Genomic DNA, 17592 nt, shown 5'->3' on the forward strand with positions numbered 1-17592 from the left:
TTGGTGAAATGTTATCAGGTTTCTGAAACAAAGTTTTTGTCCAAAATATTTTCTGAAAGCTAATTTGTTCTTTCCTAAAATATATATTGTGTGAGGCAGTTTGTAGGGTTTTTTGTCTATTGTAAAATGTTTTTCAAAATGTATGTGAAATGTTTTTTTTAAATAAAATTCAATGCTTTCTACAATGTTTCTGATTTAGTTTTTGTCTAATGTTGTAGGGTTTTCATGTCATACAGGACTGTACCTCTAAGGCCACACCGTCAGGAAACAGTGAATGAATTCATTCTGATCTTGCAGTCGTACCATTCTAAAACCCACTGCGTCATGATAATGCCACACATCTCGGCTTCACTGCAACTCGTTTGATCTGAACTGAATAATTGCAAATGGGAAATATTGCAAATATAAACTGCTCTTATCTTTATTTAGAATAGAATGCCTTTAATGTCATCACAAAATGAAGCATGGCGAAATTACAGATTTGCTACTTTGTGCCTGAACATTCAGGACCTTTGTTATTTTAACATTAGATTGTACTCACAATGAGTAGATCCATACCTTAATGCTGTGCTTACACGCAAGTTAAGTACTTATACTTTACTTTAGTATTTCTATTCTTCAACTTAATACTTCACTACTCTGCAGAGAATTATTGCTCTATGGTATGTAGATTAAAATTGCATATAAAAACTATATTTTTTATTAAATATGATTTTCCGTAATGACATTTCAATCATAAAATTGTGAGCTGCAAAACTCAAATAGTGCTTATTCAGTAATAATAAAGCATTATCATAACATTATATTTAGCCGATAGCACTTTTGTCAGTGTAGGATTTAAAATGCATCTTGATTCTCAGCCGACTGTTGTTACCTCCGACGTTCAACATTGTATCAAAGGAAACTGATTTGATCCTTCAAGATGACCCTGTTATAGTCATGTTTGTGCTTTTGTGTCCCCCTATTGGCTGATGAGGGGAACAATACAGTTCTTAAAAACGCTTGATGCCTGTAGTGTACACAGATCCTCACACTGCTGACAAAATTGAGGCTACAGTAATAGTCATTCCAACACATATATTCAAGCTCAAAACTTCTGTTATTACTGTCATAACTTTAATTTACATAGATATACAGTTAAATTGACAAAAAAAATGACAACAGAAAAATTGCATTTTGATTCTGTCTCCCTGTTGGAGATCACACGTTCTTGCAGGACAGAATACAAGTGATTGGTGACGTCAAATGAATCGTTGCATGAGGCTGTGGGGCTTTGAGGTCTTCGCTCTTCTTTTTTTTTCCAGGCAGCCAAGCACAGCATGTCCAAGTTAAAATTCAACAGTTCTTAAACTTTACTTTCATACTTCATCCACAAATGGTGTATTGACGAGGTGTCCGCTAGCTGCCATGGTCTTCTTGCCGTCCACAAATTTTTTCGCAGCCTGTAAATAAATGAAAAAGATCATTTTAATGTGAGGAAACATTTTGGTAGAAGATTGTGAATAATAAAACTCTGCTGCCTTTTCAGGAGGCAACAGCCTTTATGTAACAACAATTCTGAAGTTTAATGATTCAGGATGTACACATGGATTACATGATTATTGCAGAGGTGTGCTACATTATATACAAAGCTACATAGCTTGAGTTAAAGCTATAGCTGCGTATGTGAAAATAACCAGCAGAATGATTGCACTGAAGTTCGACAGTGATGATAAAAGATTGTCCTATTGTCATCTCTGCAGTGAAAGCACTCACCTTGACCACATCATCCTGGGTGATGGCGTCTATGGCCTGGAGAACAGTATCAGGGAGGTGGTATGCTGCAGTGTTCAGAACCTGAGCACCGATCTCCTCCATCAGGCACTCAGAGCTCTCTATTGACATCAGGTAATCGGCTTTCACCTGGTTTCTATGCAAATAATTCAAACACATTCAACACAGCAGCTCAGTGAAAAGTGTACAATAACATCTGTGTGCATTGTAAAAATGCTTCTTCACTGTGGACATACTTTGCTGTGGTGATGTCAGCCTCTGACACATTGCCCTCAGCCACACTTCTCACTTGAGCAATGGCAGCTTTGATCACCTGCAGAGAAACACTCAGTGAAATTCAGCTTATGGTAAATTTTAAATGCAGTTGCATTTGTCTTGGAAGGAGTGAATTTAGCACTCACCTCTCCTGCAGAAGCCGCTTGCGCAATGGTGTAGACACCAAATAGGCCAGAGTCTGAGTATGAGGCATTGAAGGCGGTGGCCTGTAAGACATCCAGAGGTCACGTGACATTACAAAACAAAGCTCTCTGAATTTAAGAGGTAATGCAACAAAGTTTTCCTGAGAACAAATTGAAAGCCCAATAACAGTTATTGCATTTTTTTTTTTTACTTACATCAAAGGGCTGTGTGGTAGCTTTGGCAATACCCTGACTCAGTTGGCTAGTGATGTTTGAGCCTCTCTTTACATGTGGACCAGCTCCCAGGATTCTTTGCAGCACAGTGAAGGCATTAGCCTCTGCACTACCTGTCACAGCACCCTCACTGGCAATCAGTGCATGGACCAGGTCGTCATTGTTTTGCACCCGCAGTTCACCTACACATGCACATAACACCATCGTGAGAATTAAGCTATTTGAAAAGTGTGTAAAGTCCCTTTCAAACATGAGTTTTTACCTCCACGGTAAACAGATTTAGCCACAGGTGCACTGGCCCCACTGCGGGTGCTCAGGAGACCCTCGCCCACCTGCCTCAGGACAGAGTGCTTCACACCTGGATGGAAAAATCAGTGAGTAACAAAATTACTATACAACTGAAGTGGAAAAAATGCACTGTTTTGAAGGGGAAAAAGCTACACATTCCCAGGATACAAACTGCCATATTAGCATGATGTATTATCACGCAGGCAAGTTAACACTTGTAGCATTTGCTTGCAGGCAAAATCAGCCTCATAACATGCAAAGAAACCCACCAATTATAACACAACAAATAGTGTTGGTGTCGTCCTTTTCTTCACATACCAGCTTTGATTTACCGCTGAGTCATTTTACAAATGCCAGATTTAACAGTGTGGTTCAATGTAAGCACGCCCACAAAAGTTAACCAACTGATACAAGATTAATACAACAGCATCAAATGTAAAATGGAGTCTTGATAGGCAAAGCGTGGTGTTGGTGCAGGGAAGTGACACAACCGTACAAATAGACACTCACCTAGTCCTACAAGAGCCATTTTGCCAGTGATGAAATTGTCTTCAACAAAGGACTGCAGCTACAGGGGAAGGAGGAGGAGGAGATCCATGTAAGAGCAATGCAGAATCTAACCAATGCAATCGTTCAACCTGAGAAGTCAGTTGCCTTCAAGACCATACAATTTACTATATCCCAATGTAAAGAAACAGAACAAAACAAAGGTGTTACCTGTTCTGGGGAGATGCGGCCGACCATGTGGTCAGGGCAGTACAGAGAGTTGGACAGGGCGTTTTTATATGCTGCTTCATGCAACTTCTCAATTACACCTGCAGGAGAAAATGGTACAGAGACCTAAATTTCAGTCGAGGAAAACTAGACATCCAAGAGATGGATCCAAGAAACAAAATAATATTTTTAAATCTCCATCAAGAATTAAGTTATTTTCAAGTTAATAATTGGCATATGTGCTTTTTTAAGTCCATCATCAATAAAAATGGTCAAGCACAAAATCCTAACACACAGAGTATGATGCATTTTATTGCTTCAAAATGTCTCAAGATAAAGTGGAGTCAAGCAGTGAGGAAGATTTTGTGGTCCTCTCACTTCTTGATCAAGAAAACAATGGGTTCATCCAATCCTGAGAAGCCATCAGCAACAAGGAGAATATTATCTTCTGATCAAGGATCTGTAAAATTATCCCGATCGCTTCCAAATCTATTTCAGGATGTCTGCACTGACACAGCAAATTAAAAAGAAGAAAACAAATATCAGTGGTCCAATTGATCCCAAACAGCAGCTGGCAGTATGAATTCACACAAAGACAGACACACACACACTCCAAACCTAGAGGTTATCAGTCTTTATCAGAGCAACAGGGCACAAACTGCAAACAGGGATTTCTCAGTGAAATATCTTCAATCAAATGCCTGATATCCTTGTTTAGAGTTATCAAACAACCCTGAAACAACTCTCTGGTACGCCTTTGAAAGATGGAAAAAATTGAGCAAATAGAAACTGTTCCGAAAACTAAACTTAAAGTTTTAGTCGGTGTGTAAACGTAACTGACACAATGAAGATTGCATTTATTTTTGAACGTGCGACAAAGTCTGTGTGCAAAGACCTTAAAATGTGACAGAGAATCGACAGCCTGCTCTGCAGCTATGAGCTCACTGTTTTTATTTGGGAACACAAACCTGAGATCAATTACAGCACTTGTCAGATGGGTTCAATTACTGTGTTGACATCATTTCCTCAATGCTGAAAGGTTGCTCTTGATACTAACCTATCTGAGGACACTGCTGAGCCAGAGCCTTGTCGAGCTTCACCCTGGACGTCAGGTCATGTACCTCCCATGGCCGAAACTCCTGAGCTGTGGTCACGTTGACCAAAGACTCCAATAATGAATCTCTGGACACACAGATACAAGAGCGGTGAGGATATACTGTGGCATCTGCATCACCTTAAACAAAAGGCACATTAAACTTGACGAGAAGATGGGAGCACTTACAGGTGATCTCTCAAACAGTCTGCAGTGTAGATCATGGTCTCTCGTGATGATGTCACACTGCAAGTAAACAAAGGGCAGTTGGTTCAGATTCAGTTACACTGGTATTCTCCAATTTATTTATAGCAGGACGAGCAAGGACAGTCGGTGTAAGCATGCGCACAGCAACCTCACTGACCTCAGGCTGCCCCCCAGTGCTTCCACACTTCGACAGATCTTGAAGGCAGATGCACCCTTGTTAGTCTACAAAAGCGAAAAAGTAACCATGAAGCTAACTGAACAAAATGAAGTTTTCCCCAGAAGGAATTACACATTCACAAAGTTATTCACAGGTTACCAGGTTTGCTGCCAGTCGTAGCACATGAGAGACACCCTGGTTTTCCACAGTCTCATAGCGACTCCCAGCTTTCACAAACACACCCACGCTGCTCAAGGGGGAGTAATTCTCCAGTGATGCGATCACCAGACCGTTTGGGAGCTTGGACACCTGGAGCGGCAATGAAAAATATCCTTGTAAATTTACAGTGTAAATTGTCCTGCTATTCACTCTCGTTTTCTCTCATCAAACTTTTGATTCTATATTACAGTACAGTCTTGAACAGGTATTTCAATGTGCAGCACCTACCTGAACATTTTGAGGAGGGGGAGCTGCAGCTGTGGAGGGTTTCAGGCCTGCAAGGGATTCAGTCAGAGCGTCACTCCTCCTGGCAGCTGCATAGCAACGTTTCTGTGAGAGGAGGTGACAGCTGTGAACAACATGTCTTTGAAAGGAGTACAGCTTCAAGTGGTGTCGACATCAGGGTGCAGTTACATTTCCAGTTAATTCTCTTACAGGCTTACATGCAAATGTTCCATGAAAGCAGGCTGACAATCGAGTGGACAAATCTTAACCTCAAAAATATCTACATGACCTATAACACCAATATGAATTTTATAGAGAAGGCTAGATCTGTAATCTCCCATCCCCTCCATTCCGTGGGTCACAAGATAAATCAGAGGCATCACCAGGTGACCAACAGGATAGTAAATAACTCAATTAACTGTATTTCCTTCCACAAAATGCCACTTGTTCTTATTATGCTCCATTTATCCTTGATTTATATTTACATATTACTCGATTAATTTAACTGTTTCAGGTTAAACAAGCAAAAAGAAATCCCTGTCTGATAAACCTGGCCAAAGCTTAAAGACAAAGGGTCTCTGGTGGTCAATTGTTTCAGGGCACATTAGAGAAGCCATCAATCATTCGACTGATATAGACAATAAGAGGCAACCACTTCCATGACTGATGAATAGGTTTAAATGGGGGGAAAAAGTTCTGTTTTCAGGCACTGAGATGTAACAATTCTCTACCTTTCTGTGTTGGACTGCATGAAACGAGTGGAGTGGACATATTCCACTTTCTTATGATATTTAATAGACCAAACAGTGGAGGAAATAATTGGCGATTAGGGTTAGGGCAATTAAAGCCATAGTCTTGAGCAAAAGGAAATCAAAGTTATAGAAATCTTTAAGTACCTACTTAGATGATCGTGTTATTTATTGAAGAATCATTTAATTACTAGCCCTATGTTTGCGAGTTTAACTTTAAATAACCCAATATAAGACTCAATCAATTATAGACTGTTTATTCTTTATCATCTAGGACTAACAGCAGACACAAGCCAACCTGTCCTAAAATAAGGTGGGGGGGGTGGATGACCTGAAATGACCAGGTTATGGTTATAACCCTGAAGCAAACACCACATGTGTGTATGCGCCCTGTCAACACAGCCTGAGATCAGTCAAATGTCAGTAAGTGTCCAGATAATGACCAGCACAGGGTCGGTGTTGATCGCTTCCGGACACTGACACAGAACTGCAGAAACACAGGATCCGACATTGACCTTCACGAGAACCAAGCGAAGCTACGACAAGAGGCTAAGCAGAAACAACCTCCTGCTTGACCTGGACACTTGAATCTGACTTCCAGTGTAAGTGGAGGATCCAGGGAGAGGGTGTCACTTAACTCAGCTGGAAAAACAAAACATGCGAGCTAGCCGTACGTTAGAAAAGCCGGTGTTAGCTAGCCACCATGTAAGCTAACTAGCCACCGCGCTAAAAACAGCTAAGAGCGGGTTTATTTTCCAAAACCAGTGACGTGAACGAGTGAAGCTCGGTTCGCGTGTGTCGGTGACACAGCTCGGGTCAAGCGGGGAGAAGACGGGACTCACGGGAAGACTGTTCAGAGACCGGATTCCTCTCATGACGCCTGAGTGTCTCCTTCAGCCCGGTGCAGAAAGACAAACATGGCGGCTGGCTGACGTCTTACCCACAGTGCACCGCACCGCGCAGAGCATCACTCACCAGACGATGGATTTCTGGATTATATACAGTCTATGATTTCTGCTGAAGTTCATTTACAAAACAATCAGCAACTTGGAGAAAACTGCCTCATCACCTTGATTCTGATGTTTCATAGATATGAAAGAACACCACGAGATAATAATAATAACAACAATGTACAGTTTCCACCATCAGGTTCCTAAACCTGCAGTCAAATCAAATATACTTTATGGCTCCCATGGGGATATTTTTCTAGGAACGAAGTTCTACAGAACATTGTACATCAAACAACAGTCCACAGGGAATAATAATGCATAATAAAAGTGAGTTGAATATTGCACTACATGTTACACCAGGGGGGCCTCTGCTATATCTGAAATGTGTGTTTATTTGTAGAGTCAGAAAATGAGTGAGCAGTGGGGCAGAATAATAATAAAGACCAAATGAAAGTGATGTCTATCATGTAGTTGATACTGCTGTCCCCTGCTGTTCATAATTAGAAACAGCAACAATTCCTCTAAAATAACAGTCATAATAACATGTTCACATTTAAACAAATGACATGACCCATAATAAACAAATTCATTAATGTATATCTACATATATCTCCAGGTTTTCTACTTAGACCTGACAAACAACCAGAACAATGAGTGCATATACGTAGACAACACTTTTTTATAAAAATAATAATGAATTAAATCATGGTCTGTGTGTTTGAGAGAGTGCTGTCCTGTTCTTTTCTATGCCATTTGGTTTCAACTTTAAAAACTAAACCTTGGATCCCGTGATTGAGTTTGCAGATGTTCACCTGCACACACATCACTCTCACTTCGGGGATGTGGGCTACACAAGCTACATGATATTGACATTTGTTAACACACACACACACTTGCACAGTGTAAAGAATTAAACATCTTTATTAGAACCTAACCCATTTAAATTCACTGAGATGCATGACGCACATTACATTACAAAAATATACTTAACAGGTTACAGTTAGTTAAGACAAATCCTTTAAAAGTTGAACTACAGAAACACTGCTCACACGAAGATGTCTTTATAACGTTTGAAATTTCTCACAATTCGATGCTTTGGCTGACAGAGCATCATTTAAAAAGGAGCAAAATGTTTTTTTTCTCCTTTCTCATTCTCACAGCTAGTCACACCCCAAATAAATACATCACATGATGATACAAAAATACACTATGTTGGCTGGGACCTTCTTCACAGATTCAAAGTGTGCAGACATAAAAACATCATCCCAAACATGTTCACGTCATACAGAAAGTGAGTTTCGATTCCTGACCGAGTCGTCCATCACAGTTACATGAGATCATGTGTGTAAACAACGTTTCCTTTGTCTCCACGCACAAAGGAGGGACCCAAATCAGTGAGGCCCATACCACAAGCCGTCACGACTACATGTTGCCACGGGTAACAGCTCAAACAGCGTTGTGCCAAATCCAGGCATCACTTGTCAGGTCGCTGGTCTCCACAGCTCAGAGCTTTGTAGTGCACTGTCCCTGAACAATGTGCAAATAACAACCAGGAGAGATTCTTCAATGAAGTTGTAGCGCTTCAGTTGTCATTTGGCGTCCCGGGACAGCTGCTCATGTGGATGTCCTTCCTCAGCTGGAGAGAGACACAGCTGAGCCAGCTGCGACTGGTGGGCATCTCCCCGACGATCTCCCAGGTGTCTGTCTCATCACAGTATCTCTCAATAGTGTCATGATATCTGCATGTAAAAACCATCAGCGTTAAAATGTTGCAGATTCAACACCTGTTTCAAACAGTGCAGTTTATCCCTTGAGATTCATTTCAGTAAATTTATAATCTACGGGAAATAGATCGGGAACCAGAAAACCAGAGGTCTTTGCATTAGCACAGCATCTGAATGTTGAAACCTTCCATGAAGCCTAAGTAATAACTGTGCTTTGAAGCAGGTTCTTTTTATAGGCAGAGGACCTACATTTAGACCCTGCTTCCAGTCTTGAAATGCTAATATGTCCCTAAATGGTTCCTCTGCTTGTGGAAAAATATGGATGAAGATTACATGTATAAGCAACTTTTCTGAATAGCTCCTCACCTGTCCCAGCCTTCTTCTCCTCCCAGGACGTAGATTTTTCCATCCACCACAGCAGCCCCGGGTCGGTAGCGTCGCTCTTTCATGGGGGCGCACATGGTCCACTGGTTGGTCTTGGGATTGTAGCACTCCACCTTATCTGTGTTCTCCGTCGAGGCGTGCCATCCACCTGCAAGAAACAAAGAGAGGTTCAACAACAAGAAAGACTATTTGTTGATCAGTGAGAAAATCTAAAAGTCTGAAACATACATGTTTATTACCTATTACATAGATCTTTCCTTTGAGGGTACAGGCTGCTGAACCAGAGCGAGCGATCTGCATCGGTGTGACCTCTGTCCATACAGAGGTTTTAGGGTTGTACACCTGGGCGAGATCTGTGCCGTCACCGTCCTCGAGAACTGCACCACCTACCAGGACACAGGGAGACATAAATACATACAAATAAAAGGACAGAGTCCAGAATAACCTGCATGTGTAGAGCCTTCATTTCCTACCTGTAACATAGAGCAGCCCGTCCAGGGCCACCACAGCAGGACTTGTGACGGCCATCTTGACAGACTCTGTGAACTGCCAGGAGTTGCTGTGGGGGTTGTAGCACTCGACCGAGTCCAGACGTGACCGCCCCTCCCAACCTCCCACTGCATACACAAAGCCGTCCAGCATCACCAGGCCTGACAGGAGAAATGTTATGTTATTATTATAAAATGTTATTTTCAAATACTAAATGCAAGTTTCAGGAACTCTCAGGGTGCTATTGATCGGCAACAAACAAAAACGACCATGAAATTATAGCTGATTCTGTATCGGCCAGGACATCCAGTAAAATAAGAATAACGGAGAATGCTTGCTAAATAATAAGGACATCCAGGTCATTAGTATTTACTGAGAGGAGGAAATTCGGTGGGAGTTGGAGTCAGTGTTATTTTTTAGCTGTGTGCAGCAGAAACTGGGATACTTCACAGTCATTAGTGTGAGGCAAAACAAAACAGATTAAACTAAATTATATAAATATTAAGGATATCTATGGATAGAGAGCAGTTGTGGGAAAAGAACAAGATCAGGCATCCTGACCTAACTCGGATCGAGCTACATTCATGGGGGCCATCTCCATCCAGGAGTCGAAGCAGGGGTCATAGCGCCACATCTCTCTGCTGGCTGAGCCGTCAGGAAACTCCCCTCCTGCCAAATACAGAGTGGAGTCTGCAGAAGAGGAGGAGAAGTGGGAGTGGGCGGACAGAAACACGTCACCTGTCATGTGCACTACATCCAGGCTTGGTTTCTCATTTCGGAGGAGGCACAGCATGGAGTTAATTATCCTCTAAAATAAACTTGACAGTGGGTTTTTTTTACCCTCACCTGACACAACCAGCCCGTGTTTGCTCACGGCAAAGGGCAGACAGGCCAGATTCTTCCACTGATTCGTCACAGGATCGAAGCTCTCGACACTGCGCAGCACCACCTTGTCGTCTTCCCCGCCGACTGTCACTATCACTTCAGCTGTCCCTGTTACCATGGCAACAGAGGGAGAGGAACAGAGAGGAGTGAGCCGAGGCAGAGGCCCGAAGGATACGTAGAGGGGTGTTGGACCCAAGACTAATGATCACGAATAAATCTGGAAACCGACCAATCGATTGGTCCATAAAATGTCAGAAAAAGTCAAAAACCCACAGATAATAATTTATCTTGTATTGCTGTTACAATTTCAAATGATTTTCACTGATTATTTAATTAAGCACCTGGTAAAGAGTAGGAGTAGAAACCAGGTGGAACAACCCATGCATAGTAACGAGTGAGACCTAAAAAATGAAAAACTTTCTCGAATGTGTATCTCACTAATAAAAAATGTGAGCGAAAAGTGACTGTTTCCATCCATCGTGTTCACCTGTGGATCTGCGAGGTCTCGCTCGAGGGCAATACAGCTCTCCACGGCGGTCCTTCAGCAGCAGGTAGTCCTTGGCCTCGGAGATGAGCGTCTGGCAGGCCTGGTTCTCCTTCACCACATCCTGAGACTCGATCACGTCGTGGAGGTAGTAGGGGCTGATGAGAGGCAGGCGGATATGCTCGAGGACCTGCGAGGGAGAGAAATCTGATCAGACAGCTCATCTCAGTCACTTCCACACACCTCTCTGCCATATACTGTATCGTTGCCCAGCTCATGTAAACTGAAGTGAATCTGACCTTTTCAAAACTCTGTTTGCGAGAAGAACATTTATTCAACCACGACATGGCGGCTTCAAACACCATCTCCTCTTTAGGCACATTGAGATGGTCACTGCCAACGATTTCTGTCAGTTTGTCCACACACAGAGACAAGAACTCCTCCTGGGGTGGAAGATTTAGATTAAGAAGAATTAGAAGGTGATTATGCAAAAACTTCTGAACAAATTTGGTTATGGGGAAGGGTTTGGAAAACAATGAGTCAGATTAAAGGGTTGGATTCAGTATTGGTTTTTTTTGACATTGTGAGATATGGCGTTTGAAAAAAATTTGGGATATATCTCAAGAAATAATGCAGATATTTTGAAAGTAAACATGGATATGACGATAGAGGTTTGCTCTTTGAATCAAGACAGGTGACCAAATAACACGATAAACACTGCAGTCTAGAAAGAAAATGAGAAGCCTCCATCTCACCTGTTGATAGACACTGTTGAAGTGCTCCAGGATGTAGTCCATGCTGCGTTTCTCCAGCACCTTACAGGAATGGGCCTCTGCGAAGCAGTGGATCCCCACACAGTTCATCTCGTCCATCTGACGCTCCATAAAACGACAGCAGGCCTCTCTCACGGCCATCACGTCCAGCAGGTTGGCGGCTGCCAGCAGAGCCTGAAGCACATTGATGTTTAGCACTCGTGTTGTTTAGTTAGGAGAGAAGTGAGGTGAGAGAGGATGCTGTACCTGCACGTTCGCTTTGGAGATGTAGACCTCTGACGTGTAGGCGTAGCTCACCAGCATCCCAATCATCTGAGGTTCTACTCCATTGATGGCAACCCGCTCCTGTTTGGACTCTATCAGGTCAGTGGAAAACATTGCCTGAGGGGGAAACACACACAGTTTGCAGGATTTTGGTAGCATGGCGCAGGACCTGGACTCTTTGTGCCTGTCCCTGGCACAACTCTGAGGGAGGCTGCGTTTACCGGTTATTACATGCCTGAATAGAAACTCTGTAGACCGGCTTCAGACAGTACACAACTCAGCTGCCAGGCTTTCAGAGTAAACCTGTTGAAACGCATCACCCTGGTTCCAAGAGTTATTTTTAATAACTTACACAGATCTTAAAGGTCTTACTCCTTGGTATATTACAGACCTTTCAGCCCCGTACAACCCAGCTGACATCTTGAGATTCTCTGGAAGGACTGTTCCAAGATTCTTGGCTGAAGACTGAATGTGGGACAGAGCTTTTGAAATAGAAGCCCTGCGGCTGTGGGACACCCTGTCTGAGGAAAGACGACAGGCAGAAGCTTCCTTCCTTTTAGTTTTTATTATTTTTAAGGGTGGTCATGCTTCATTTCTAAAGTTCTGATGGTGCTTTGTATTTGTGAAGCTTTGTTTTGATATGTGCTATATAACTAAAAGGTGTTATCAGTATTATTACCTGGAAATAGGAGCTGAAAGAGGCCAGTACAATGCGATGGCAGGGGAACTCCTGTCCTCCACAGCACAGGGTCACATCGCAGAAGGCGTTGTTGAGCCGCAGGCTGTTGAGGCCCTGGAGGACGGTGCTGGGGTGTCGGGCCTCCACGAACAGGTAGTCCTCGCTGCTCAGGGGGGCCGGGGCGGCGGGGCCGGCGGGGGCCACGGGGCCGGGGTCCTCCTGCATCCGGAAGGTGACGTTCATCGCGGAGAGAGACGGCAAACCGGCGTTGACGGCGATGATTTCTGCCATGTCTCCCCCTCACTGCGAGTCAAAGCTCACAGAGTCAGAGAGAACACGTCGGGTGCGAGCCGCGGTGTTCGAATCCCGAGTAACTCACCTCTGATTTAGAAAGACATGAGGGGGAAGTCGCAGAAGAAGCGGCGACGCAGAGAGAGAGAGTCCGAGATTCCACCATTAGCTCACTAATGAGGCTTAGCTCAGGTGGAGCAGCTCGGCGGCGCTGACGAGTCAAAGCACCGAGGGGAACAGACGCGACGCGGCCACAGGTGACGGGGGGAGAAACCTCGCAACAGCTTCCACACGGACACGTGACTCCCGTTACACACGATCGTGACCACAACACTGAAAACACACTCCCGCGGTGATGAGCTACACACACCGGAAGTCCCTCCCACCTTCGCAGATAACTCCCTCCCTCACACTTCCTGGTTCGCTTCACTAAAGTAAATTAAATGGCAGATAAACTTGCAATGAAGGCTGCGGAAAAATAGCTGCACTCACCTCTTTCCAATATTTGCATTAAAACAAAGAGTAAAGCATAATGTTCAGGTGTGGCAGGCATATGAACAGGGGCGCTGCTAAAGATTTTGGGGGCCGCCCCGCAGCCTGTGTGAGCCTGTGAAATCCAGACTTCTTCAATGACCATGTGTCAGATCTACTGAGCTCTCTGAGGCCCCCCTATCTGTGAATGATATGTATATGTGTTGCCTAAGCACAAATACAATATTGGAGACAATCAAATAATCAATAAATAAAAAATGTATGTGTTGCAAATTCTAAAAATGCAACTGGGTCTTTTTGATGGTTTGCAAAAATTCACACAGAGAAAGATAATAAAAACAATTTATCTAATGAAAATAATAATTTCATCATTCCATCCATTGGGTTATCCTTTGAGGGTTGTGGGGGGGTCAACTGGCGCCAATCCCAGGTGACACTTGACGAGAGGCAAGACACAATATTTATTTGAAGACATGCATTATTTTATTTAATTAAGTTTTTAATTTTTTACATTTGTTTTTAGGAAAATAATCACAAGTAAGACCATTCACCATGTATCTAAAAGAAAGAAAACATTCACAAAGTCAGTATGTTGAGTAATAAATAAACTGGCACTATGGCTTGGCGTTTAGTCTGGTCTGGGGAAGTAGTGAAAATTTTGAGGGAGGCATATTTTTTTTGCTTGTGATTTTATGTGAATTCAAATTTGCCCACAGTAGGAAAAAAGCTATTTTGCCATGATATGAGTCTGTGTTATTTAAATACTTACATTTAGATCAACAATCCTCTATAAAAAACAATATAAATCTGATTACTTTAAAATGTTTGAAGTCCTTTTGGGGGAAACAGTTTGCTGCATCATCTTTGTCTTATATAGAAAATCAAAAATACTGTCTCCTTTAAGTTTCAAACATTAATATAAATCACTGTTCATGTTTTATTGGATCACAAGCAGCTGTCCTTCATGATGCCTGGAGTCTCCAGTGCATTCTTTCTATGAGCAACGGCTTCCAGGATCTTCTTCCTGGGTCCAAGCTGGATGCGAATGCCTTTCAGGTCGTCATCAGAGCAAAGCATGAGCGCCTCCAGGTCCAGGTGCTCTCGGTTGAATGCGGGGGCAAACTCTGTCAAGGAGATGGTAGACAAGAACAAATCAAGAGGAGAGGTTTCATCATCTTCATCATCGTCCAGGCCCAGATCTTCCTGCTCCCAGGGAAGATCAGCGTCACCCATCCCCTCAAAGCCTCCCGCATCTTCCTCCTCCTCGTACAGCTTGCTCTGAATGAGGAAGCCAAGGTTTTCATTGTTCCCACTGGGCACGTCACCCGAGTCCAGCCCCATCTTCTTCATGAAAATCAAACCTCCGAGCCCGGGCCTGTTGAAGATGGACTGTTTGACTTGGCCTGATTCTTCACTGTAATCATCTTCAAATCCTCCCAGTCCTTCTTCATCTGATACGTTTTCATCCTGCTCGTTGAAGACACCCAGAAACTCAGGGTTCTCAGATGCTCCATTCTCCTGCTTGAGGAATATAACGTTCCCATCTCCTCCTGAGCTCTGCACTGTGCCTTTCTCTTTCTTCCCAAGCTTCTTCTGGAGGGTGCCCCTGACCCTGGCTGAAATAGAGCCAGATTTAACCTTGATAAGCTCGGAGAACTGCTCACTGGGGCCCGACATGGTGCCACCGCTTGAGTGAGACGATGCCATGCTTTCCTCTGACACAGACCCGGTGTTGCCTGCTCCTCGCTGCATCTTCTCCATCTTGCTCTGGTGTTTCTTCTTCACCTTCTCACAGAGTTTCATTCGTTTCTCCGCTTCCTTGACAGCTTCCTTCTTTAGAGTGGCTACCTTCTTGGGGTTTTGATTGGTCTGCTGTGAGGCTGCGACGTCTAGGAATCGCACACAGTCCATGTGGTCACGAGAAGCCGCAACGTCCATGGCTGTGTGCAATTCATTGTCTAGTGCAAAAAGGTTGGCACCAAAGTTGACCAGAAAGCTGAGGATGTGCATGTGGCCATTGGCTGCAGCGTGGTGCAGCGGTGTGTTCCCCCAGATGTCGCTCCTGTTGGGGTCTCCTCTGTGTGACAGAAGAAGAAAATTTTTGATTCATAAACATTCGTTCATAGAAAAATGTATTTGCATTAGAAAATATTCATTTATTTGTATTATTTGATTTTATATGATGTTTAATATATTATTCATAGTATAATTCCTAAGTATCTATCCTGTCGGTGCATTCACACAAATAAGACAACCATTAGAGATAGAATAAGAATTTAACAAATATCAAATGTAATAAGCTACAAAAAAATGCATTCAAAAACAACTTGTACAACTTATAAAAACAGTATAGTAAGAGAGATTACTGTTGTAAAGATAGCTAATCTATTGCTTTATTACTTATTAATTACTCACGTATCTTTATTTATACCAAACCATATATAAAAGCGGAGATATCAGAATGGCTGTTTCCCCTTGTTTTCAATCTTTATGCTAAGCTAAGCTATCTATCTGCTATTGATCTTCTCACCTAACTCCTCCTGAGTAGGTGAATACATGTGTCCAGTCATTCTTTTGTAAAGCCAATGGAACATTTAAGAAAATAATACGTGACGTTTTTAAGGATAATTGGTCAGCTATTAAGATTTAAAGTCCTCCAGTTCTGTGCCTCAGTGTCACAGCAATAAAAGTCTTGATTGCTGTAAGTCCCTGTCATAAATTCTTCAGTTGACTCTGACCACATAGGTGAGTCATGAGTTATGCCTTACTAAATATCATCCAGACATAGTTACTTTACTTTTTTAGAAAGAATTCTGTGCTGTGTTTTTAGCCCATTTTTTGTTACAGGATGTGGGGGGGGGGGGGGGGGGGACTGATAAAGGGGTCTTTTGTTTCTTTGGTTGATTAAACATTTGGCTCAGCTCATGAGGGAGATGAGTATAAAGAGGGGAATGCAGATTTAGCTCATCACGGTGTAGTGGATAATGTGAACACAAACATGTGCTGTCAACAAGCCCTGAAACAAACTGATGTACAATATGAAAAAGCATGAAACACATTTCCAGCCGTGCAATAAAATTCTCTCTGGCCTATGAAAATGTTAACTTTTGGTGGTGAATAATTTTTATGTTTTAACTGGTGAGTTTAGTCTAGCTCATCTTTTGAGAATCATACACAAAATAATACATAAGATTTTAGATTTCAATATTTAGAATTGCATGTCTGAGTGTAACAATATAGTTATCTGATATTCTTTGGAACATCAAAATATATAAATACAACTAAGGACATTAAAAAGTAAATGATTACTTTTTAATGTCCTTAGTTTATTATTAAATAAACAAAAGAATTTGTTGTGGCCTCAGGTTATTTGAGTCTATGGTAATGCATGGTGAAGAGCATGGGATAAAGCATATTATGCTTACTCTCTGCTGCATATGAGCTGAAGAGCATCGACATGTCCGTGGAAAGCAGCCAGCAAGGTGGGAGTCATGCCATCTTCGTCCGCAGTGTTCAGGTCCCTCCTCGTGGCCTCCTTCAAGAGGTCCAAGTAGCCATCGATCGCTGCCTTGTGGTACCTAGACATCTCTTACAGGAACTGAGCGGGACCCTTCCCAGACACAGACTGAGGCGACCGCAGACCCGAGCAAACAAAAGGGATCACTGGGCGTCAACATATCAGCAGCTCAGAGCCATAAAACAAAAGCAAAGTCCAGGTCAACGTTGTCAGCTGCAGCATATTCTCAGAAACCATCTCTGCTCGACCACCAGTAACTTAAAGCTTAACTATGACAAGTGAGATAAAGTCGAACAGTATGGAGGCATGTCCTGTTTTATCCAGTTGTTTTTTAACGTTTGTAGAATTTCTCACCATTTACTCCAAAAGTGTTTTGTGGACTCAAACACCTCACCAACCCCTCCATCTGCATACTGATGAATAGATAATGAGTGGATTTTCGTTTTTGGGGGAACTATCCCTTTAACCTTTTTTGTTTAATCCTCTCTCTCTCTCTCTCTCTCTCTCTCTCTCTCTCTCTCTCTCTCTCTCTCTCTCTCTCTCTCTTTACTCCTCCAGCCCAGCAGGTGGTGGTGTTGCGGCTTGTTAAACAAATCAGGAATA

General features: G+C 42.7%; 3 protein-coding genes across 4 annotated transcripts; all 3 read right to left on the bottom strand.

Moving 5' to 3' along the window:
• Positions 1-1094: 1094 nt before the first annotated feature.
• On the bottom strand, positions 1095-7040 carry uqcrc2a (ubiquinol-cytochrome c reductase core protein 2a). Its single transcript, XM_020101735.2, has 14 exons — positions 6900-7040; positions 5312-5413; positions 5024-5173; positions 4865-4929; positions 4690-4746; positions 4465-4589; positions 3411-3508; positions 3204-3261; positions 2668-2763; positions 2388-2587; positions 2175-2255; positions 2010-2086; positions 1756-1909; positions 1095-1442 (listed from the first exon to the last, which is right to left on the bottom strand). Exons 1-14 carry the CDS (start codon positions 6930-6932, stop codon positions 1359-1361), a joined length of 1380 nt encoding a protein of 459 aa, XP_019957294.2. The 5' UTR covers positions 6933-7040; the 3' UTR covers positions 1095-1358.
• Positions 7041-7910: 870 nt separating this feature from the next.
• LOC109638759 (kelch-like protein 20) lies at positions 7911-13364 on the bottom strand. 2 transcript variants are annotated; one of them, XM_069524828.1, is made up of 12 exons: positions 13069-13364; positions 12690-12992; positions 11993-12127; positions 11729-11920; positions 11273-11416; positions 10977-11163; positions 10451-10597; positions 10166-10294; positions 9589-9765; positions 9355-9501; positions 9098-9263; positions 7911-8746 (listed from the first exon to the last, which is right to left on the bottom strand). In XM_069524828.1, exons 2-12 carry the CDS (start codon positions 12978-12980, stop codon positions 8590-8592), a joined length of 1872 nt encoding a protein of 623 aa, XP_069380929.1. In that variant the 5' UTR covers positions 12981-12992; positions 13069-13364; the 3' UTR covers positions 7911-8589. The 2 variants fall into 2 exon arrangements, with proteins under 2 accessions (XP_069380929.1, XP_019957449.2); XM_020101890.2 differs by having other exon boundaries at positions 12690-13342.
• A 442-nt stretch (positions 13365-13806) lies between these two features.
• Positions 13807-17187, bottom strand: anks4b (ankyrin repeat and sterile alpha motif domain containing 4B). The gene is made up of 2 exons (XM_020101791.2): positions 16898-17187; positions 13807-15549 (listed from the first exon to the last, which is right to left on the bottom strand). Exons 1-2 carry the CDS (start codon positions 17056-17058, stop codon positions 14418-14420), a joined length of 1293 nt encoding a protein of 430 aa, XP_019957350.1. The 5' UTR covers positions 17059-17187; the 3' UTR covers positions 13807-14417.
• Between the last annotated feature and the right edge of the window lie 405 nt (positions 17188-17592).

This window comes from Paralichthys olivaceus, chromosome 5 (assembly GCF_024713975.1).
Source record: "Paralichthys olivaceus isolate ysfri-2021 chromosome 5, ASM2471397v2, whole genome shotgun sequence".
Taxonomy (NCBI): domain Eukaryota; kingdom Metazoa; phylum Chordata; class Actinopteri; order Pleuronectiformes; family Paralichthyidae; genus Paralichthys; species Paralichthys olivaceus.